This window comes from Trachinotus anak, unplaced genomic scaffold (assembly GCF_046630095.1).
Source record: "Trachinotus anak isolate AG129_WGS33_773 ecotype Australia unplaced genomic scaffold, CSIRO_AGI_Tana_v1 ptg000034l, whole genome shotgun sequence".
Taxonomy (NCBI): Eukaryota; Metazoa; Chordata; class Actinopteri; order Carangiformes; family Carangidae; genus Trachinotus; species Trachinotus anak.
In genome coordinates this window covers 6,349,123-6,373,894 of record NW_027273885.1, presented here as the reverse complement: position 1 = coordinate 6,373,894, position 24,772 = coordinate 6,349,123, and the positions used below count along the sequence as shown (strand labels likewise).

General features: G+C 40.2%; 1 protein-coding gene across 3 annotated transcripts in view; it reads left to right on the top strand.

Moving 5' to 3' along the window:
* The window catches only part of kirrel3b (kirre like nephrin family adhesion molecule 3b), a 158,193-nt gene that overhangs the window by 103,912 nt on the left and 29,509 nt on the right, over positions 1-24,772 (top strand). For all 3 annotated transcript variants that reach the window (XM_071471756.1, XM_071471755.1, XM_071471754.1), the window contains 2 exons: positions 9,428-9,585; positions 15,710-15,860. In XM_071471756.1, coding sequence (XP_071327857.1) covers positions 9,428-9,585; positions 15,710-15,860 — 309 coding nt within the window. The remainder of the gene's footprint in view (positions 1-9,427; positions 9,586-15,709; positions 15,861-24,772) is intronic.

Genomic DNA, 24,772 nt, shown 5'->3' with positions numbered 1-24,772 from the left:
AGGCTCAGAAATAACATAACTCAAATATTTCCAACACATAGAGAAAAACCTTTATCATTGCCAAAGAATAAAAACTGCATGTTTTTTTTTATTTTCAGCTTTTCTTCCAAATGCTGAGTTTGTCCCTGAAAGACAAACAGCTCATGTGATCCAAAAAAGTGGCAGCAGTGTGTTTAACCAATCTGCCAATTTACAAGAAAATATTTAGTAAGCAGCAAAAGCCGTCATTTCATTCATTTCAGCCAACATTCCAAGTTAGTGTTAGAATTAACAGAGGAAAACAATGACCGCATCAACATTTAGAAACAGGAATGAAGTTCCTTCATCAAAAAGCTCCATGAATGAAACTGACAGTGAACTTAACCTGTCCGAGCGTTTGCATGGCTTGCAGGCATAGTCTCAGATGCCAAAGGAGAATCAAGGTCTTGTGAATTAGTCATGAAGGAAGAGAATAGAGGGTCTCAGGTCCAAAAAAGACCCCTGAGGCTAATTATATCCCTTGCAGCAAGTTGGCGCTCCTCCAGACCTTTGCTCCAATCTTTCTACCTTAGGTTGGGGACCACTAGATCAAAGGGAGGGGAGACTGCCGTTGTTTGATTAAGGTCTTTAGCTGGAAGACTTGTGTAAGGTGTTCTGTGTGTTTTTTTCTTGTTAATACAGAACGTGGTAATCTTTTCCACAAAGGAAAATGTGTGATAATGTAATGAAATGCGGTGCTATTTGTTGACTTAGTGCTGTAAATTTAATAGATCAGTCTGTGTCTTAAGTGTTTTTTGTTTTACTCTCTTACGCGTTCTCTTTTTTCTCTATAACTCACTGAATAATTCTAAGTTAAGACAAAGCCATGCATTCCCTTAACATTTTCTTAATTTTAAATATTGTATTAAAAGGATACACAATTAACGTGTAAAGGAATGCCGAGCAGCTTTGTATGTCTATGTATTCTCTGTTATTTCAGGTATGTATCAAAGATAAACGCCAAAGATAACAAAGTGGCCATTATTGCCACTCACTATTGCTCTCATTCTAATTTCATTAATCACAGCTAAACTGCTGCATTCCTTCAGTAATAAATGCAGGTTTTCTCACATAAGCTGACTAACTTAACCTTTTAACCTTTGTCAGTTTTTTTTTTTTTTTTTGGTGACTCAAAGCATAGGGTTTAGTCCTTTTTCCTAAATACAAGACTGCAAAGGATGTGGCAAAATGTGCACTAAGGGCAAGTGAGGATGATCTGTTTTGTTAGGTTTTAGATACATTTTTGACACATGTCTTCATTATTGTTTACCTCTCTGTTCCAGCGCTGCCCAGTGCAGGGACATAAGGTTCATACTGCAGTCCATGCTATTGAGATCAGGGAATACTTTAAGGGATTAACCTTACTGGAAGCAAATAAAGAAGTGTTACAAAGCTTGACACTTCATTAGGAGATTTTTTTTTTTCCTTTAATGAAAATACATTTACAGTTTGCAGTTGTTATGTATCTATTGTTGTGTGAGTGTGTAATTATAGCTTCTTTCTGTTTTCCCTTCATATATGTTATTGCTGGTGGGAGATGTCAGTCTCAGTATTTTGTTAGCCTTACCTCTAAACCAACATCTCGTTCGCTCCATTATTAAAAGGAGATGTGTGCACAGCATACAGCGAACAACAAAGACCCTCCACAAGATCTTTCAAAATGACTACAGTCGCAGACACAGCGTGACGCCGGTCGACAACCATTTTTGATGGCATGCCATTTGAATGAACCATTGTGTTCAAGATATTTGTTTTCCTTTCCAGCATTGTTAATGTTTTGGACCCGTGCTTCAGCAACAGTGTTCATGTTCACAAAAGCTCAAGGGTATCTTTTGTTATCGTTTTTTCCAATTGCCAAAGCTGAATCAGCCATTTCTGTGGGAAAAGTCTAAATTCATTATTTTCTCAAGGATCAGGCTGCCATCCTCTTAGTAATGAAGGTGAAATTTGAGGGGCAAGATGAGAAAAAAAAATCTACTAAAGAGTTTTTATGCTGAAAACAAGACATAGAAATTGTTCCACACAGTCCATGAATGTGTAGTTTGTCAAAACAGCTGTCTGGCTAGCTCCGCTCTCTGTTGAGAGTGTGTGTGCTGATTTACTGCCTACATGATATCATGGGATGGCATATAAATAGCAGAGAACTTTTAGGGACATTTCGCATGTCACATCTACACATTTAAAGATTTTTGTGTGTCATTTGACGTTGTTTATTCCCATGTTTCATGTCATGCTGTAGTAGTTGGGGTTAGTAAAGAAAAGACGTGACAAACAAAATGTGTCGTGATAACACACAAACTTTCTTAAGAAATTGCCACATTATTCATACACGGTTTGGTGATACCAGGCTGTTTACTGCTACTTCAGTCAGTGATACTGTTCACAGCGAGTGGGTGCCGCTGACCAATGGCAGGTCTATAAATAAATAAGAGACATTTGGCAGTTGTTTTTTCTTGGGAAAAAAAAACAACTTTTCGCTGTGAGTCTGCTGTTTAGGAGCTATTTTTAAGTTTTAAGTTCAGCGTCAGCATGAGAAGCTGTTTGCTAACCAGTCCAGAAGAAGCACCATGAGTTCAGTAGACCTATCAAACTTGATTCCCTGAGAGCCGCTTCCAGTGGGGGAAATCAACACTACTGTAAACTCTTGTTTGCTTCTGTTGATGTCACTGCTTTTCTTCTACTGAGGTTAGCATGCTAACCAGCTAACCCCGGTCTGGCTGGATCGTCTCATCACTTCCAATCCGATAGTGAGTCACTGTACCATCCAGTCTGGCCTGAAGAAGTAGCACTGCTTGTCTTGTAAACACATTAAGACTGAAGCTCTTGTTAGTTAGACATGTTAGCTGCCTTACTTTTGTGTTTTAGATCCACAGGTTTTTTTGTTTTCTTTGTTTCATCATTTGAGGTAACTGAAATCAGCCATATCCGTGTACGTCTGAGTGCTGCTGTTTATGTGTGTGAGTCAAATTCTGAGCCACTCAAATAAAACTTTGCAGCAGTCCAATTACAAGTCACAGAGAAGTTAAATAAAGAAAAAAAAAAAAAAGGCCTCCAGTGTAAGTAACCAATTTGTCTCTTACAAAAGTTGATTTCAGTCTAGCCAAGGATCTCAGGCGAAGCATAGGGAGAGATAAGGTGTCCTAAATGGCAGTCATTCTGGGAAAAAATATAACTGTTACATTTATATTACACTGCCTTTTCTGCCATTTTGTCTGAAACACGAGATGGAATGATAACTACATCTATGATATCAGAGAGGCGGTGAACAGGTGCGTGATTATGGAAGACAGACTGTATGTAGGATGCTTTTTTTTTTCCTGAGCATTTCAGCAGGAGGAGGAGAAATGACGTGAATACATCTGTGCTCTGCAAAACAACAATACTGACTGTATACAGGTGCTGAGCTCATTTGAATTCACACTGCATAGTAAATAGGTTTGCTTCTGCTAACTGTAATTGTTGTCAGAAACGAATGATTGGCATTAAGAAAAAGCTTAAACCATATGGGCTAATAATTGGCAAAACCTTGAAATAACAGCCTAACTGTGCTTTACGAGCTTGTATTTCAAATTTCACACACACACACACACACAGCTACGCAGCACAACTCAGCCGGGTGGTGAGCAGCGATGTCAGCACCCTCCCAATCTGTGGAGAGCAGCTTCTGGGGCCGCACATGGCTGCGCTGTGACGGAGCAGGCGCTGCACGTCTCTGACAGCTCTGGCATCTCCGCACTCCTCATCTCATCTTCATCCTTCCTCCCCTCCATTTTATTTGGCACCATTCATTTGGTAGATCATGACACCTAGTCTACTAAAGGATTACTAAAGTCTTTCCATACTGCACTTGTATATACCCCAGTGTTTGAATCGTCTCTTCTTTGTCGTCTATTCCATTAAAATTCCTCAATCGCTCTTTTTCTTCTGTCCTATACTTTTCAGTCCCATTTTGTTATTCTTTACCATGTGGCAGCACACACTTTCCTGCAAATCAATCTTCTGTTGCTTTTTTTAAATTATTTCTTATATACATTTTGTGTCTGCCATACTGTTTGTGATTGCCATCTGCTGTTCTGTTTGTGAAAGTTAAATGATTTTGTGCGTTTCTCTCACTTTCATTTTCATTCAATCATTTCACTCCTCCACTTTCTCTCATCTTGTGTGTTTGTGTGCATGTGCACACACCCGTTGCTGAGCATCTTCTGGCTTTCAAACAGATGTATGTTGACAGCACTTGAAGAGGGCCAGTGATTTGGGCCAGTGAGCCACACATGTCTCTTGTATCCACCTGCGTTGGGTATTCCTCTCCTCTCCTTTTTGTCGTCTTTTTTTCCTGATCTATCTATCACATACTCTGCAAGCTGTCGCGGCGGGGTGACAGGCGGCCCATGCATGCATTCTTCTGAAATAGACAGGCAAGTCAGGAAGCTCATTGTTGTTCAGGACACGTCTGCTGAAGCACAGCGTTACAGCAGCCACACATTGCCAGCCTTCCTCTCCCCTATACCATCCAGCCTCCTTGTGAGGAGCGCTCTCGCATTCATTCGCCTCCAAATTGCTTTTTCTCCCTTGCTCATGCTCCTGGAAAGCTGGGGGTGCTCACAGGATTTCATTGGCTGCTTTGGAGAAGTTCCTCCAAATATTGGCTTGGCCTCCAGGTCCACCATCAGCAGCACCAGTTGTTACCAGACTCAAGAGGACTTCTCTTCCAATCCCAGCCCATGCTATCAGCTGCCTCTCACATAAATTCAAGTTTTATGTTCTGTGTTTGGGGAATTTTATGTTCGCTGTTTGGAGAATTCATATGTATCACGGGACAAAAGGCAGCTTTATGACCCCCAGGGTTTATTCAGGTCCCTCTTGGAGGTGACGGACTTACTGCCTTGAACTATTGAGTTAATTACACATCAATATGCCTTGGTCTCATTTATGGATATCTTTGATTATACAGTAAAAGTGAATGACCTCACTGAAGTCCAGGCTTTCTGACATCACTGTGTCTTTTTTCTTTTTGATGTATCCAAGATGGGGTTTATCGTCAGATGTGTCTAACATTGGTAGATCTGGAGAAATACATAAACGAATCCCAAGTCTTATTTCAGACTGGCTGAGGTGATGGACCTCCATAAAGATTTTAGCAGCCATAAAACAAAGTAGTGGAATTGCCTATCTAAGGGACCAGGATGGGTTAATGATAGGTTAAGTTGTGAGAGACCAATTGGATCTCTCCCTCAAATAAAAAAAAAAGAATAGAAAGGACTGCTCGGAGCTTATAACCCATGTAACGAACTAGGATGTAATGAAGCTATGGGTCAAACTCACTCCAAGAAACTCTTTCAAATGATGAAAGTGATGAACTGGCTGTATCTTACAGCTATTTCAAGGTCTTAAGTTGAAACCACCCGCCTTATATCTTTGATTAATACGGATGCCAAAAAACAGCACAAACTCCTGACTGATCTGGTATCAGTTGTCTTTGATCTGTATAAAACCTGAAATACGTGGTGCCTGTATGTCGGTGCCTGTGCGTACACATGTCAACAGTGTCTATGTCTATGTATGCACGGGAGAATGCAAATTTGTAAAAGTATTGAAAGGGATTACATTATTATCCTCAACGAAAAAAGAGTGTAGTGAGTGGAGCAGGGTCTGCAGTGAGTCAGCCCTGTAATTAAAGAGGAGTGATCAATCTGTACCACTGACCACACTACTTATGCCAAGTCCATCGAATGGCTGCAGTAAAGAGCTAATTTAGAACCATTAGGGACTGCTGAGTTTGCAAACAGCCCAGTAATGATGATGGCTGACTCAAGTTCAAGGCTTGGCCTCTGTATAGCTGTCAGACCTGGCAATCATAAGGCGGGCTCAGTGGAGGATCTCGGATGAAGAGAAAGAGCTAAGTATTGATTTAAATTAATTTAGCCTTGTTGTTCATTTGTGTTCATTCGTGTATTCAGTCCACGCTCTCTTAGCGGCGGCAGTCTCAAAAAGATGCCAAGGAAGCACAAGCTGAGTGCAGAAAACAATTTCTGTCCAGGCTGTCGCAAACTGTCTCCACAATGAAGGACAGAAAGATACAGAGGTATAGATGCAGGATGGAGGCAGCCAGGCATGTCCTTCTCCTTGTCTGTTCACGATTCACCCCCAGTGTCCAGCTGGCAGGCAGCCCTACAGGGGGACATGACCTGAAAGTGTAGCAGTGCTCTATTTGGTCTGCCCATGACCTCCTCTCTCCTGTGCAGCTCCACGATGCATGGAATCATAAACTCCTCTTGCACTGTATGCTCCGACATCCCTCAGTGGAAAATATAAGGCTGGATAATGGCAGACAACTGAGACTATTAAAGGTCAAACTGACTCACTGAAACAGTTTGCAAGGGTATAACTACATTCATTAGTTGTGTCACCTTCTGACCCTGTAGCATGTATTTATAGACACTGATATGTTCATACATGTGTAAAGGAGGAATATTTCCTTCAAAAAAAGAGTGAAACTCATCTCATCGCTCTTTTTTGAGAGTGTTTGAGCCCTTGGAAGCAATAACAGGAAAATCACCTCACTTGAATGTGCACCGAGTGAGTCCTATCATTCATACAGTGTCAGACCTTCCTTTCTAATCTTCCTCTCTCCTCAAAAAAAAAAGAAAAAAAACTTTTATGGCTGCCTTATATGCCTGACATTTAATTAATGATTCCGTCATGTATGCATGTGAGCAGTGACAGCAGGCCAATAACACTGGATCTTTGCAATCAGCTGTCACAGTGCTATCACCGAGCCTCACATTCTGCCACTTTTATTTTATGACAAATGGGAGAGCTGTCCCGAGAGTGCTGTCTCATAATGCTTTTCACATGCTCTCTGTCTCATTTGCACACTATGCGATGACTGACTCTGTTCTTAGCATAAGAATAAACTCATGTGATCTTCTTGACCTTGTTTCCTATTGCTAATGAAGGACCAGAAGGTGACCACATTCTCACAAAGATTCTTTCTTACTTGCATAGATCAGCACACTCTGTTGTCTGATCTGCTAGTGCTGACCTGAAATTCCTCCACCTCTCCCACCCATCCGCATATTAATGAGGAGCAGATGAAAGGGAACCAGCCAGAATTAACACCGCATTTCAAACTCAAAGACACAACAGGAACTAGTGAGTGGGAATTGTCTTTGAAATAGCAGATTTACTGGTCCAGTTGGTCAGAGTTATTAGTCTGGTCTATTCATACTTCAGACTTCACTGTTCCCACAGAGCTCTGATTCAGTCCTTACTCACTGTTAATGTGTGGTAATGACGCTTATGTTGCCTGATAATTTGGACCAACACACATTTTCCATGTTTCTAGTCAATTATTTATGTAATGCAAAGGCTTTACTCATAACAGCTAAATGCCACACCAATGCACTAATCAAGTGAAGACTAAGAAGAACTGGAGTGTGGTGTTTATAACCAGTGCCAATGTGCTGCCGCACTTGCTCTGCATCATGCTACAAATGATATGAGGACCACTGGTGCAACACACTAAAGCTACACCTGTAATCCTTAAGATACTCCTGGTTGACTGTGGTTCCCGTGGCAACATAACGTGCGGTTTGATACAACAGCAAACATTCCCTAAGCAACTACTTTGTCAGAAATACAACTGTAGAGCAACTGTATAAAAGGAAGTCGGTTACAAATAGGTGCGACATTAATCTGATTTCATGTAGTTTCACACTCCAGCAGAGCACAATACCAGTAACAGGAGTTAGTTATATCGCTAAGGAGTAGCCTGTCGCTCTTCCTCTAACAACTCACTGCAAATGCTCCTTCTCATGTCATCATGATCTGATTTTTAAAGCCTATCCACTGACAAAAAAAATAATGGCCAAAAATGACCATGTGTTGTTCTGATTGACACGTTTTCAATGCTTGATCATGTAGTTAGCACTAGCAACAGTAACAAACACATTGCATTTGCTGTGACTGCTTCATAAGAATATGAACCACTGTGTCTCACTAGTTTTAATGTGAAGCTGCATCACTGTGGAATGATTGGTTTGCATTAGCCGTAACTTAATACAGCTCTGATACAGCATTAGGCCGAAGTCAAATTGAAATAAAACAGTAACACTGTATAATGTGCTGCATCATTTCATGTGAATCCCTTGAAAACAGGATGAAATCTCAGTCTAGAATGGGAACAGCAGATGCTGCCATTACCAATAAAAAAATATTATTTAAAAAAAGTAATTACAGAAGGAAATGGATAACAGCATTTTCTTGTCAGTAATTTCACTGAAGAGTGAGTAACATAGATTTCTTTATGCACAACTCTTTGGAACCACACTCGCATTTAATTCTACCATAAAACAGCCCTTTTTTACTTATCATCATTAAATGTACAAAACAATGTCCCAAATTAAATTTTCTTTCTCTTCATTCATCTCAGTGCTGTCTGACAGCATAAATCTAACCCATAACAACCTTCCTTCCAATCATGATGCTTTTGCAGGGGAATATGGCAGCTGCCTGCAGCCTTTGATTTCATCTTGCCCCAGATCTGCATTGTAATGAGCACTCAGGTCAATCAATAATTCACTGCAGTTTCAGTTATAAAAAAAAAAGAAAAAAAATAGATCAGCTCATGGGTAAAACAGGAATAGGTCTTTGATCAGTGCCATTTAGAGGCACATATAGCACTGTTGTGATCATTTCTTCTCTCTGTTGTATTTGTCAAAACCAAGAGGGGGGTTACACATAGACTTAATTACATTTAATACTGACATTTATGTGTGCACTGTATGTTTAATGGGGAAATTTGAGTGATGGCAGAGCTGATTGTTATTTAGATATTCATGCTGTGACTTGTGCAAAGCTTTTGGTGCCTCAAACCGTACTATCTACTGCTGGTTTTATATTAGACACAGGATAAATCTATTTCTCACTGTGAAGTCATTAACTTCCCTGAACACTAAATGCGGTTTTTATTTTCTGAAGAAACATAATTTGTGTACAATAAAGCAAACATTTGTGTCTTGTTGGCATCATAAGTACACTCATTATATGGGAATTAACTGCATGATGAGGTTAGGTGTCACGCAGTCAGATCCCTGCAGGTACCATTTGTACATACAGTAGTTTTGTCTCATGTGGGTCAGCATAGATGTTCATCAAAGTGTAGGAATCATAGTGTAGGAATGCAATATATCAGAGAAACAAGACTGATGCATGTAAAAGCAATAACAATGAAGCCATTAATTGCCAGATTGCGCTTGTTACATATTGATTAAAAACTGAATTACATGTCTACACACTTTACTAATCGTGGTACACAGTCTGTATCGATTTGCTGTTAGTATATCATCCATTCATTATCATATGTTTATGATACAGCTAACGCCCCCTTTCTCTGTGTCTGTATCAATAGTTCCCCCAGAGGACCCAGTCATCAGTGGAGGGCCGGTGGTGAGCCTTAGGGCTGGTGACCCACTCAATCTGACGTGCCATGCTGACAACGCCAAGCCGGCAGCCTCAATCATTTGGATCCGCAATGGAGAAGTCCTTAACGGGGCTATGTACTCCAAGGTAAGCATAGAGGTGTGTGTCATATCAGGTTTGTAGACCAGCTGGGGACATGACGGGGGTGGAATGGTGGGCGAGGGTTGCACGGTGCCTGTGCTTTCATTCTCATGAGCAGTTCTTTTATGAAAGTAAACTGAGATGGATAATGAAAACAGCTGTTGCCTCACATTTTTGCATGTCGCCCTTTGCCGTAAATAACTACTGCAAAAGCGTTTAACATCCATGAGATGTTTCAGAGTGACTGCCTGAGTCATTGGTGGGCGTTTGCCTCAGCATCCAGACTTCTTTTGTGAAACGAAATCCCTTGAAAAATCCAGGTTGTTTTTTGATTACAAAAAGATGGCAAGACTTTTTTTTCCCAGTATACAAATCAACTCAGACAAGCAGATGGCAAGATCATGGAACTATCAGTGACTTTGCATTTCTCTCTGGTGTTTTGATCTCCTCCTTCAGTGGCATTTTGTCGCCCTTCATCTTCCCAACCTGCTATAAAAGCTAAGATGTCACTTTCTGTGCTGGAATCTGCCTGAACATTTTCATGTTGCAGTATGATTCTCAATGACAGATCATGTCTCTACTTTTGATACCACAGTACACAATAGCCACTGTTCACACCAGCCCAATGTCATGATCACCTGACCCCGCAGACTCTTGACTGGCATTAGCCCACAAGGCTAATCATGCAGTCAACACTGTCATGTTCTATTTCCATTTAAACAGAGGACATAAAGAGACCAGGCACTTCAGAGCACTAACACCTCCCCCGCCTTCCCTTGCTCCATGCACTGCCTCATCCCATTATCGGCTTTTTTCAAAGAGCAGATAAATGCCATTGATTGGACCAGGCCAATTTGAATAAAGTGATTGCTGAAGATGCTGCTTATTAATGGTGGGCGGAGAGCGCGTTTCCTGCATTCACATCCTCTCAGACTGAAGGGAGATATGAGCTGGTAGGTGATGGATTTGCACATGCCTACGCTGAGCCCAAGAAATGTCCCTCTTCCCTCATATCTCTCTATTGCCTACTATTAAAAAGCAATGGATTCGATTAAAAGAAGATGACTCTTTTTTGGGTCCGAAGAGCAGTAGGGGGATATTTTGTAAGCATAATTATCTGATGATGGTCTGATGGTCTTCTATCTGATGATGATGGTCTTCTCATATCTTGCATGATGAGGAGGACTAATTTGAGCAGATGTGGTGGTGGATTCACAGAAATAGATTTTCTTGATGGTGTCATATCTAACGATAGCTCTGACCCAAAGATAATTTCCCACTAAAGCCTCCAAAAACCTGATCTCTATCACCTCTTAGAAAACTATTTACTGGACCAGTGGCTAAAGAGAGAACATATAATTGCTATATGTAAGTTTTTGCTGCTGCTACATAGCCAACAATAGCTGTCACAACTGTTTACCTGCCAGTCTAGATGTTCAGCATTAAACTTGATTACTCAATTTTCCAAGAGTTGTGTCCAACAGTGGAAAGCAGCTGCAATTTTAATTTGTTTTGCCTCTATGTCTATCAATTCCTTTCTTCTACTGAAGTTAGCATGCTAACCAGCTGGCCCCAGTCCACCTCATCTCAGTATGCCCCCAGTTCAGCATGAGAGGATGAAGAAGTAGTGCTGCACAGTGGGTATATACTAACCTCTTGGCAAGCATCCATTATCACTACCACTAATCGCTACCAGCAAAAAAAAAAAAAAAAACATGCTCAGTGGCTGAGAAAACTTAAATATAGTGCCTTAAAAGCTATCACTTAGAAAAAAATATGTTACTTTTACCATATAAGAGAGTCACTGTTGATGCATTGGTGATTGTTAGTGAGGGTAGCTTTCAAAAAACAGAGCTGCAGAATATTATAGAGGGGGCACCCCAAATAATTAACAGGCTTGTCACAGTAAGGTGAATGGATTAAAAATCAAGACTCACAGTGAAGGCAAAGAAGGTTAATGCATAATGTTCTCTCTTCTCTCAAACATTCAAATCCCATCTGCTCCAATGAAGTTACTCAGTGGCAAACAGCAAAGGACTGTTTGTAATATGCAGCCTCTAGGTCTGAGCTGTGGTTTGGAGGTGTGCTCACTTGCTGTGTGATACCTTTGTACTGGAATGGTACAACAAATCATTTGAAAAACATGATGCATTCCCCTACCAGAAAGTCATTCTCCCCAGTGTGCTACATACTGTATTTTTCTGAATGCTCTGGTGGCAAGCTGAGAGGTGAGCAGGAGACCGCGGAGTTACCTCAGTGTTTGGAGGTTTAAAAAAAAAAAAGACCTTTTTATGAGCTGGTCTTGGTCTGGCAAGAACTGAACAGTGCTTTTTTATTGTATACTTTCTCAGCTTTGCCAGGTTTGCTGTTTCATGCCAGGTAAAATTGCTACAGTTTACATGAAACTGCTACTGTTGATGGATATCATTTTCTGCAGAGAAAAGAATTATTCTTAATTATTTCCAGCCTTTTCCTACAAGTGTTCAAAGTAGCTGGTTTTCCTGCCTCTCAGTTTCATTGTGTATCTCCCTTACTTCATGGGAGTTTTATATGTGATTAGACCACTTTGCATTTTAATCATCACACCCACTGAGTAATAGAGTTGGAAAATACTACAAATAAAGTAACTAATTAAATTTTGAGTGGGCATTCAACATCAACGTCAGCTTTTTTTTTTTTTGTTATTGTTGTGACGTGTCTTTACAGCAGTAGAGAATAATATTAAAGTCAAAGGTTTCTTTACCTTCAGCACTATATGATTAAATGTGCCATTTTTGAAAGATCTCAAAAGATTTTCGCAAACTAATTAACCTCATTTATTCTGTCTTAAAACTAAAAGTGTGATCTGAAATCTAGATCACTTCAATTAACTGCTTTGAACAATTTTTTAAATGATCTTTTTGAGGTGAGTTAAGTTAAACAAAAGAAACCTATTTAACCTCAATGGCCAAGGGGGGAAAAAGATATATTTTCGCTTTTTCATAAAAAGAACAGTGTTGAAGTAATTAACTGTTTCAGTAAAAGAACCCCTGTGTGGTCCAGATTTAAACATGACTGAGATACATTTGATATCAAGACAAAGGCGTGTTAGATGGGTTATCAGAATATTAATGATGTATAAATCTTGAGCTTTTGCTTACTTGGTAAATTCAGTACCATCCCTGGGAGGCTTCTCTTCTCTACATTCCCCATTACTGACCCTATCAAGGCTTTCTCTGCAGGCCTGCCGTGTCTCAGTGGGTCATTTTAATGTCTTAACATTTTAGATGACTTCAGGGTTTAATGAAATACTCGTAAAGGAGGAGTAATAAGCCTGTCTTAATGTTTTCCATGAACTTAATTATTGATCAAATTAGATAGTTAAAGGTAAATATGAGACTTATATGGCTTAAAGATAAAGTCAAACTTACAACATTCATAAATTGATGAATAAGCCTTATCTTGTGGAAACACAGTGTCTCAAACACTGAAGACATTTCAGCCACACCCAGCAAAAACACATGTTTTACAGTAGAGTAGATGAAGGTCGTGTTGTAATTGGTCTGCAAGCTAACAAGTTAATATATTAATGCACATGTTTTGGTGTTCATATAGTAGCTACACAATAGAAGTACATTATGCTAAATGTTGAACATGTTAAAGTTTCTTCTGTTGCAACATTGTGATAAAGACAGGCAGAATACAGCTTAGGTTAAAAGTAAACACAATGCTGGGTTAGGGATAACAATTAGCTGGCTTAGCTGGCAGCACACCAAGTTTTATTTAGTGGATAATCTCTTTGGTTCAGCTGTTTTTTAATTAGGAATTAATTCGGTCCGAAAGGCTTTTTCAAGCCACTTGCTGGTCTCCTAATGACAGGTCACTCTCTTCTTAAGTTAAAGGTTGGCTGTACAGTTGCAGCTTTAAGTCAATCTAAGTTAGCTATTGTTATGTTAGCCTGCTCGGGGTTTTTGTAGCTGTTGTGCCATTTTTGTGAGAAAGAAAAAAAATCTATCTCAAAATTGCAGCCACATATCCATTCCAAAAATGATGGTAAATTGCAGAGAACAAAAAAAAAAAAGATCAAACACATCAAACCAAGACTGAAATGCCAGGGAATATTAGATTTTGTCTCAAGAGAGCTCACAGTTTGCTAACACATTACCCAACACATTAATCAGTGTGATAAATTGAGGGATGTCTCTCTGCTGTGTTTCTTTTACCCTCTACAGGTCAGAAATCATATAATGCGGCTTAAAACATACCTGAAAAAAGCAGTCCTGTCCATCTCCCTCTTGTTACTTTTGCCTTTTCTGTCCTAGCATGGTTAAAAGTATTTTTCCCATAGGCTGCAGGAACTCATATGAAAATTTATCAGTTTGTAATATGACATGGTGTTGAATTCATTGCAGCAGCGAGCTAACCCCCTTTCAAAGATTAATGACTTCAGACAGGTCCAGAGCGACGAGGGAAACAATCCTGATTGTGTCAGAAAGGATATTACATTGACATATCCCGTTTCTGACAGCTAATGTGTTCTGCTTTAGAAGTGATGCACGCACAACTATGAATTTCATCCCATGGTTCCTCACATACAAATGGACTTCACAGAAACATGGATGGCATGTGTAATATCCTTAAACTGCTAAATGCTCACTATTACCCAGCAAAACCTGTTTATCTCCAATAAAATTTTTACAAATGTTTTAGTGTGCAACTTAAGAGGCACCTTTGAAGTACATGAACTATGAAGTGGTAGGATGAAAAGATCTCGTTTGAAATGTCTTGCTATTGGATTTTACAAGGTCCATGACATTTTAATTATATTATTCAGAATATGGTAAGCTTCAGGAAGGAGGGCACAATGTTCGATTGCAGTTTTATTTAGTGGAACCCTTGCATTAAAGAAAAGAGAGGAGATAATTACTACTGGTTTATTACATATGACAATGAGCCACGGTTTGACTCCGTTAATGATCAGAGGGTAGTGATTATGGTGGTTGAAATATATATCTAGCTTTCTTGAACTTTGCGAGGACATTTTAATATAATGTACCTGGCTAACTTTCATTGATGAGATCTAAACCTACCTTTTGTTCCTTTCAATAAGTAGTGTTGAATATTTTAACTTACTGTACATATGTAAAGAGCTATTACATTCAGAGGAGAAGTGGCTTGGTGACTTAAATGTTTTGTGTGCCATAAGAATCGTAAGGCTAATCTGAGAGTAGCAGTGCAGTAAAGCATGTCCACAATGAGCTCCCTCTGGTCAACACAGTTGTTCTATTTCTATTTTAAGAAAATGTTTGATGTACTTCACCATAGCAGGATCTTCTTTTCTTCAAAAGCACAGAGCAACAGTGAGCCTCCTTTAAAGAAATGGCAGGGAAATGCATCTTGACTTTGTGGTTGACCACACTGTGTCCCGTTGCCCACACAATTTGTTCTAGTCAATGACTTTGTCTCTGACTCTGTCCCGCACTGGTTACCATAGACTCTCAGAGCCCTCCCCTGAGCGTTTGAGGGAGACTTAGAGCTACTGAGCGCTACCAACCGATTCCAGATGGCTTCCACAATGTAGGGCTCAGAGGATGAGCGCTGAAAAGAAGATTGATTTCCTTTGTGAAGTATGACAAGCCATGCACTGGAGCACAGCTCTCCAGACACACAAAAGAGGCTCAAAAAACATATTTGTACTTTTTTATTTTTTCATAACAATCAGCTTTGCCTCTGGTCCCCAAGAGACAAAATGTGTGTATTCATGAATTTGCTGCTGTTTTTTTTTTTTTTGTTTGTTTTTTGTTTGTTTTTTTTTGATTTTCCACTTTCTCCATGAAAGCTTATCTGGTGAATCGCTTGTTCCACCACTCTTCTGTTAGTATATCATTTCAACTGTTTAGAATCCCATCTTTAATTTAAGCCGCTGAAGTTACGTTCCAGTCAGTATCTGACTCTAAGTTTTTGAGTTGTACAGTATTTGGAGTCTACCTCCCAAAGTCGAAATAGCTGGAGATTCTGTTTATTGATTATGAAAGAGAATCCGTGGTTTCAGCATGGCCAGCCAACCATAGTTGGTAAAACAACAAAACATCTACACAACTGCCTGCGTTGTTACTTTCAACTTTACTCAGTCCCTCTTCTCTCTTCGCAGACCTTGCTCCGGGACGGTAGGAGAGAAAGCACCGTGAGCACGCTCTATCTATCGCCTTCCAACATCGAGACAGGTCAGCAGATCATCTGTAAGGCCTCCAACAAAGCAGTTCCCAATGGCAAGGAGACTAGTGTCACAATCGACATCCAGCGTAAGTATTCCACCTCTCCGTCTCTGTTTCTGTCTTTATTGCTTTCAGTGTCTCTCCCTTCGAGAGTTATTGTATTTTGAAGTTCCTTGATGATAAGTACAAATGGGGGAGAAAAAAGTCTCTATATGACACGCATTTCTCAAAATATAAGGTATTTCTCACATGTAGAGGCAGAGAGTCAGACAGGAATAGGTGACTAACACTCTGTAAACGCGGAGGATTCATTTTAGGCTCTGATGGATATTTAAAATTGGTTTCCATTTTGCTTTCATACCATGTAGGTGGGTGGATGGCTTGGTGATGCATCACTTTTTTGTTCGTTATAATGAAATATCAGAGGAGGTGTCCATCTAAAATGAATGGGATTGTCTTTTTTTTTTTGGTCCAACTACCTGCGTGATGTGGCACTATGCAGACCGTCTCCACCTCTTTTATTTCTTTGCTCACGCCATCAATCTTTTTGATGAGAGCATGCACAATTCCCCTCTAAAATAGACAAAGTAAGCCCAGCGTGTAAAACACATTCAGCCTCAATTGTCAGGGAATCTTTTTTCGATCAAGAAGCGTTCACAGTAAGAGAAGGGCTTTGAACAAAGGGATTTTGCATCACTCACAGCCCCTTCAACACCATTAAGTATGACTAATAAAGCAGAAAATGCTATTTAGAGAGCCATTATGACTGACGGCTCCATTCTTTTCATTATGCACACCACAAGAGGCAAGCATGGCAAGAGCGGGCACGGCACGAACAGGCCAACTCAGGCGCGGGAGTAAAAATGATTAACAGTTGTTAGTGTTTGCAACCCTTGCAGTTTGTCCTCGTCATTCTTTTTTCCTTTTTTTTTTTTTTGTCATGCAGTCAGAGAGGGAAGTCTGCCCACATATAAACTGATTTGTCACCATGTATAATGATGTGTCTGTGATAAATGCTCACCCTCGTGGCATCATCCTCGCTTCTGAATGTATGATTTAACCCTGAAAAATGAGTGCAGCATATTTCTCATAAGCATTCCAAAATGTGCTCTTTACACAATTAAAGCCCCTGAAAACATTTTTCACAGTGTGAGATCAAACTGAGCGACAGCAGAGACTAATTGTCGAGATTCAAATTGTCTCCCACAAGGCTAAGCCTCTCGTTTCCCGTGCCTCCATGCTCATCCCCCCACCCTGCACCCCCCTCTGCAGACTTGACAGGTAAAGTGTTAGGCACAGTTTAGCAGAGCCTCCGGAGTTTGTGCTAAGATCCACTTCCAAATTAAGCTGCTCCTGAAATGAAACATGCTGTAATTGAACTTTGATTCATTCGTGTTGGGTATCAATTTGCTTAATTTCAATGCTGCCTAATTTGATTTCAAGGTTCTTAGCTCAACAGCAGTATTTGCAGAAATTCAAAAACACAACCTGTGGTGACAACTGTGTCTGTCTACTCCAAAGACGTGTATGTTTTTTTTTTGTTTTTGTTTTTGTAAATGTGTATTCAGATCTCTGTTGTGCTTTATGAATTGTATGTTGTGCATAAATAGATGCTGAGTTTCTTGTGGTTATTCACATGTCTATTTTTGGTACTGTAATTTGGTGAAGTGGTAAAATTCCATTTACGATAATAATAATTGTGAGAATGAAGTTATGTGAAGTTGGAATTCACTCAGATGCGAATGCACCAAATGTTACAAAGGAGGTGACTAAAGAGTAGAACTCTTTTCTACTCGTTTCTGTAACTATAAAAACAGAATGAATAAATGATGGAGCACTGCCAAGGCAACACGAATAGCAGCACAGGAGCCCTGAGCTCCATCTCTTTTAAGGACCAGATACCACATAGGTCTGGATAGGTCTGGCCTACGTGATGGCTCACCCCTACAGTTCAGTGTAGTAGGACAGCTAAGTGGTAAATATTGATGTGAAGCAGCTGCTGTTGTACAGGGGCAGCAGCACAATAAAGCTGATTCAGGGGCTGGATCCAGCAAAGAATACAACCAACAAAGGTGCATCCTTAAATGATGTGAAGGCCAAGCTGAACTGAATCAGACTTATTTTCACCAAGCAATTGTTCTCAAATGCCTCAACAAAGTTTTTGATACCTGAGTGCTTTTGGAAAGTTACATAACACATGTCGTGATGCATCAATGTAGCTTTCATTTGCCTGTAAGACTGTGATTAACAACATATCCACTGCCATAATGAAGAGATGATGTAGTTTATGCCTGACTTCTATTTTTTACACCTGACTGTAGCATTTACATTGTTAGATTTCAAGTTTTTTTTTGTTAGTTTTTTTGTTAACCAGTGTCTTATAACCACCTGAACCAAAGGCGTATGATGTGGTCATGTTATGATTCCTTACTTTATGAGTTGTCAATGACCTTCTTAATGCACCATTCAAAAACTGACATATTTGGAAAGCAGCCTTAACTGGGACACAGTCAGCTACAGTGAGCAAGGAGTAGTCTGGACACAACACAGACTCACAGACAAGCTCAAAGGAGCACACACCTGCATAGGGCAACGCACAACACAGGTGAGACAGGTATTGAAAAAACTAGGCACATGCACAGATCAAAGATACCCCAATATATGCTTTTCTCAATTCTACTCCCATTTAAATATTCCATTGCCCTGATAGCTCCATGCAAGTGCCAAAAAACTGATACAATGATCCCTTTGTGTTTGCAAACCATCACAGTCAAATTCACATTCACATTCTAGTGAAATTTGATTTTGTTGTCCAAAAAGCACAAAAAAAACCTTGACTCCGTACTGTCAAAGGCCTGGAGAGTGCTGATTTATTTGTGACTCATTCATAAATGATAATAACTCATAATAAAGGAAGCTAAGATTTTACAGAGTTGGAGACCACTGTCAGGCAATAGAAAAAGGCCAGACAAGAGAGCATAGAGCCAAGGAAAAGAAACCGCAACCGCTCTTTCTCCTGCCCATTCTACGACTCTGTTAGTGAGCCTCTCTCAGAGAAGGTGAGAGTCATCATCCCACCCATCAATGCAACGGTTCCTTCAGGCACTCCCTGTCAGCTTGTCAGCTCGTGAAACAAATGTTACACTTGACCATCTCTTCTTTACAACTGTGCTCAGGTGTTCTCTCTATTCTACAGTGAGATTCAGCCACATGTCAGGATCTAACAATACTGCCTCTTAATCGTTGGCAGTGTTTAACGCTAGATAAACTGTGTAGTCAGTAGCTAAGCCAGCACTGATATACTATATGTTCAGCATAAGTCGGATATCATCAAACATTTCCAAATTTCCTTGTGCTTTCCCTCACAATGAAATAGGTTGGTGCTGATGGACTTATTGGGATTCATGTTCTTATATTCATCACTCAGTACGTTGAAGCCACTGTTTAAGTCAATGTTAGTCCTGTCATGATCTGTTCGCTACAATATAATATTAGGCAAAAACTATATGTGACACCAATAATTGCCATTCACATATGAAGAGTGGACATACTTATTATCACCTGTCTAAAACTACAGACAAGAGTAGATTGTGATTTGTAATTGAGTTTGGAAACTGTTTCAAAATACAGTTTTATGGGAAAAAAAATTAAATTGTTATTCTACACATGAAATGACATAAATAAGTTGCAAATACTTAGATAAAAATAATTGGTTTCCAAGTTTAGTGCAAATAATAAATTCTGTTTCAAGTTCCTTTTTAGTTCGTGTTCTCATGAGTTTTTTAAGTGGTGCTGCAATGTGCCTCAGTCCCATAACAAAGATGGCGGGATTAATAGCAGTCTCCGGTGAATGGTTGCTATTAGCCTAAGTGGGACCCTGGTGAGGGCCAGATACAGAGAGTCGCTGAAGCTACACTGCACTCTACAGCCACTACTGTCCCCCCAAGATCTGATTGAGTTGCATTATAATTTAAATTTGATCTAAGGGTAGAACTTTTACCTTTATTTTGCTCAGGATGATGAAATGAAAAGTGGAAAGTGCAGCCTTTACAATCAGCTCAATTTGCCTTGCTGAAAATTGAACCTAAAAAGATTCCAAAGCATACAGTCTCGTTAAGGAAACTTTTGTGCTGACCGCGTGGTCATATAGTCATATGAGTCTCACCTTACCTTATTTCCCTTTTGGTAATCAGAAATAGGGAATTATGAGTTGACAGCTATTGAAAAAAGGGTAAAAGGCCTTGCAAAAAAATCCCTGAGACTGTGATAGCACAGTATTGAACATGCAGAGATGAAATTGATATTGATGCTCTCATCAAATACCCAGTAAGATGGCAAATAAGCAAATTTCCCCAAATGGCTGTGTATCTCCTGAAAATAGGATCATGCCCACTGAGCATTTAAGCTCTCTGAAGAAATGCTGGTGCTGCCTATTGCGTGTGCCTTTGTGTGTGTTAAGAATTAAGACTCTCATTTATTTTCCTGCCCCGAGTTATCTAATTGACCACATTACTGAGATAATATTAATAGCAACAAAAGTAATTAAAATCTTCTTAGTCTGCCTGCCCTTCTCAATATTTTGTATTCCACTCACTTCTACGGTTAGATGCCCTTTTTCTCTCAGCTCCATCCTTATAGCAATCCAAATGAGAATAATCAAAACGCAACCTGGCGCATTGCTCTACAGCTTAAACCAGCCTCAAATCCAATGCATTTCACAACAGTATTTTCTTTTTATCATCATTTTAATGCTCTTGATTTACATCCACTTCAGCATTTTCATTCCCACAGAAGTTCATACAGCATTATCTGACCTAAGGTTAGACAAATTAGCATCTAAATACAGTATGTACTGGTGATGTTGCCAGAATGAAGGAATTTAGAGCCATCGGAGGTGATTCAGAACCCTGGATAGACTGCTGACTTCAGTTGTCCATACCAGTCCATTAGCTGGCTGTAATTATTTGATAGCAGAGGGGTGACTACCCCCTGATGCTGTTTTCTCCAGCAGCATGACTTAACTTGCATTACACCCCTTGGACTTCAGTCAGTAAGCTCCCCTACCCCCCGGCATAAAACCACTGCAGTGAAATATGATTCTGATGCTACAGTTTCATGTCCCGCTGAATCCCACTCATCACACAACTTAAAATATTCACTCAAATATACTCGAGTCCAGCTGCATATCTGCAGAGCATTGCCCCACATAGAAACACGCTTTCAAACACGCAGCGGGAAATGAACACGCTGGGGACAAGCAAAGCCAAGGTTTCCTGTGTGTTTGCATTGCAAACAAGCTGAGCCATGTGGGGGGAAAATGAATGCCATTTGTTGAGACTAATTAATAAAGAACATGCAGATGTGCAATTGGGGAGGATTTGCTTTTGGTAGCTGGCTCATCTACATGCTCTCCCTGCTTAATCAAGCAGATAATGGCAAATTCATCAGAGACAGAATTTGAAAGTGAGTCGGAAAGAGCACACGGATTCCGGGTGGGGAGAGGGGGGCTTTAATTTAATGTACATTAAATGTACATTAATTAATGTACATTAAATTAAGCTTTAATAATGCTGCACTTCAGAATTATCTCATATAATCTTACATGTAAAGACATGATTTCTTTATATCACACTTCCAGTGCCCTGAGATCTGTCTGATGTTCTAAACTAGCTTTGACTACTATCGTTTGGTTGCATCGAAACTTCAAGATGCACTACAAGGAAAGCGGCGCTCCTTATTTAAGCTGCTCTTTGAATACCAGAACATCTGCCTTCAGACTAAGTAAATTCTTTGCTGTTCTATGGTTGACTGTCTCATAATCAATATATTGGACCTCAGGTTGTCAGTCAGTCTGTTCTCTTCTGCAGTGTTCCACTCAGCCAGCCATGTGACAGTCTGCCCATATTGCTAAGGCTATAAGCCACAAGCGGATGGCCCCCAAACAGCTTCCCCATCCTTCAGAGACACCCGACACTCCTGGAGTTTGAGGCTGGTCCTACTGGAGAACAGCTGTCTACAGTGACCCGGAGAGATTGGAAATTGAGCTTTAAGAAAGGGAAAAAAAACAATTTGTGTTGGCACTATCTCCAGGAAACAGAGAGAAGTTGGAAGATTGTTCCAAAAACACCATCTGGTCTCTACTTTGAACTAACCGATCAAAAGCTGTCGGCCAACTAAAACACAACCCCAGCCCCTCCCAAACCCATTCATCCTGTTGTTTTCACTGGAGCTCCGATCAGTCTTACTATCCCCCCTTCCCTCTATCCATCCATCCCTCCCCCGCTACTACTCTCTTGACGAATCTGAGGAATTAACAGTCTTGCATATTGATGTGCTGTCGCATGATGCCTCAAATGCACAAGCTCAGGAACTCATGCATTTATACATCAAAGCAGCAAATGGACTTCTTTATTAAGTAGATGTCTGTCATATCTGAAAGGTCAAAGGTTAGGGAAGTGACAGTCCCAGCTTTACACCCAAGGCCCTTGCTGGCAGACTTTTGACAGTTGTTGCTCCCATGGCTGTCTTTGCTTGTGGTTCTTCCAGGAAATGGAACTATCCAACAAATTGCTCGTCTGACTTAGAAACAGATATAAAATCCACATGACACCACCTCTTGCTGAGAGGAACTGAAGACTTTTTAAGGGAGGGTCAGTTTTTACACCTCAATCATTTGAAAAAAAACTTTAATTAGTAACCGGATTGACAGTAATGAGCATTTGTGTCCTTAGAAGTCTCCTGGCAGCAAGACCAGAGAAAGAGATTGGCATGTTTGAAAAGTACAGCATAGGAATGCTTTTAGTGGAAAAGGGCCTGTGAATTAGCTTCTACATTACTGTGTCTATTAGCACAGACACCACCTCCAGATCTCCCTCGCTCTCTTTTTATGTCTGCCTTTCTCTTTACTCTCCAGCTCCTTGCTGGATTTTATTACCACCTCCACTACTGCCACATCTGTCATTTTGCCCCTGAGGTTCCCTTTGCCCACATTTTTGTCCACGCAATTAACCGCTCACAATGCTAAAAACAACTACAGGGCAGCTAAAACTGCTGCTCAAGGCGTAAGATAGGTTTCCTATTTTATAATGACACACACCTACATGCCCCCCCTCCCCCTTTGAACATGTGCCTACACATGCAAACACAGTTGGCTGCTCAGTACCTGGAGAGACTTGCTGGTTCATTGTGGCCTTCAGTCTTCCAGGATGCACAGTTGTTGTTTTCTTTCCTGGCCTGGGGAGAACTGGCACAGGTGGAGCTCATGGATTTGAAGGTGGTAGAGTGGTTGGTGGAGGTGGGAAGGGGGGGCATACTGTCCTGCAGGGAAATGTGCCTGCTGATAGGGAATATGGTGTGTGTGTGAGTAGGGAGGAATACGGCACCTGGACCACCCCTCCTCTCTGGGGCTTTGTGGCAGCTGAGCCAGCCCAGAGCATCTGCACAGCCACAGGGTAAAATGCAGTTTCCCTACACTTCCACAGACAAAATCACTCTCCATAAGTATACACAGTGATGTTTGGCTTCATTACAGCAGTGTTTGTGTGCCTCTTTAATTCTGTGAGGATCTCTGTCCCCACTACTGCTCTTCATCCATATCCAAACACAGTCCCTGGTTAATAAATTACTATCAGTGAACACCAAGCAGATAGACTTAGTACACCTTTGAAACAGATGGCTGCACCAGCATCAAACCCAGAACCAGCTCTTTCCCCCTGTGACAAGTTAACAATCCATGATGCCTTACCAGTACAACACTGGTACCACTGATGTCTGTGGAAGTCGTGTCTCAATAAACAGTTACCCTGCTGTGCTCATGGCCTGTAAATGGTTCAGCAGGACAACTGTAATGTAAAGTTTAATGCAGCAGGAATATATATAAATGGAAATGTGTAATTCACACTCAGCCTTACAGAAAGAGTAGTGCATGTCATTTTTTAAGTATGAGTTAAATATGAGGAACTCATATTAAGACGTGCCCCCATGAAGCAATATTTGCTTTTCTTGACAGCTAACTCATAATATATATTTTTATATTTCTTTGGGTTTTTCTCTCCATCCACCTGATTCTCCATTAACATGAAGGTCAGCTCTATGATTTTTTCCCTGCTGCATGTGAATCTTACTAAAATACAACCAGCCTCTTTTTAGAAACCCAGGGAGATGGCTTCACCTACTTGAAATTCATTCTCTGAGTCTGTGGGGTAAAGAGCTGTTTGTTTCACATGGGACAGGATTGATATGGAAATGAACACGTATCTTCAAAAAGAATCCCACCTTTGTCAATTAGGATAAATTACGTTGTTTATTAAATTTGCATAATATGAATACTTATTATTCTAAGAACTGTTTAATTGTGCTGTATCACAGAGGTTGTTCATTGTTTTAATTGCAGTGGATTGCACTATGGACTATTCACTGTTTGCAAATTGCCATTTACTGAAACTCATTATCAAGTCAAGTTTTCCTTTGATTTGCTCCTTATAACATTGCTAATGGATTTGGGAATAAAAATAGCATGTTCTCTCCCACCCCACACCTGACAAATACACCACAATGTTATCCAACGACTGGGCCTAGACCCCTAGGTGGGCGGCAGCAAGATTAAAATAGGGCATCAAATTATTCAGGAGTAATTGTCTGTTATTTAAGAGAAAATGCTGCCACAAATTGTGATAAGTTGTCACAACTGCTCTAAGCGCTGCCACAGTGTATTGTGAGATAATATGAGAAACAAAAGACTTTCACCTAGTGGTTTGAAGTGGAGTATATTTACCTACAGTACTGTGTTTGTCTTGCAGCTACATAAAACCTTGCCAAATCTGTTTTGGGTCACAAGAAAAAAAAAACATTTGGCAAATGTAGGTCCCCTGAATAAAACTGAGAATTTGTTTTGCATGTTGGTGTGTTTGGCTGTTTTCTTTTGAGATTGCATGTTTTCTAAGCTATTTATAAGGTGTCTATTTTGTCTCCTATGCAAAATTTTGTGATATATTTTCTCT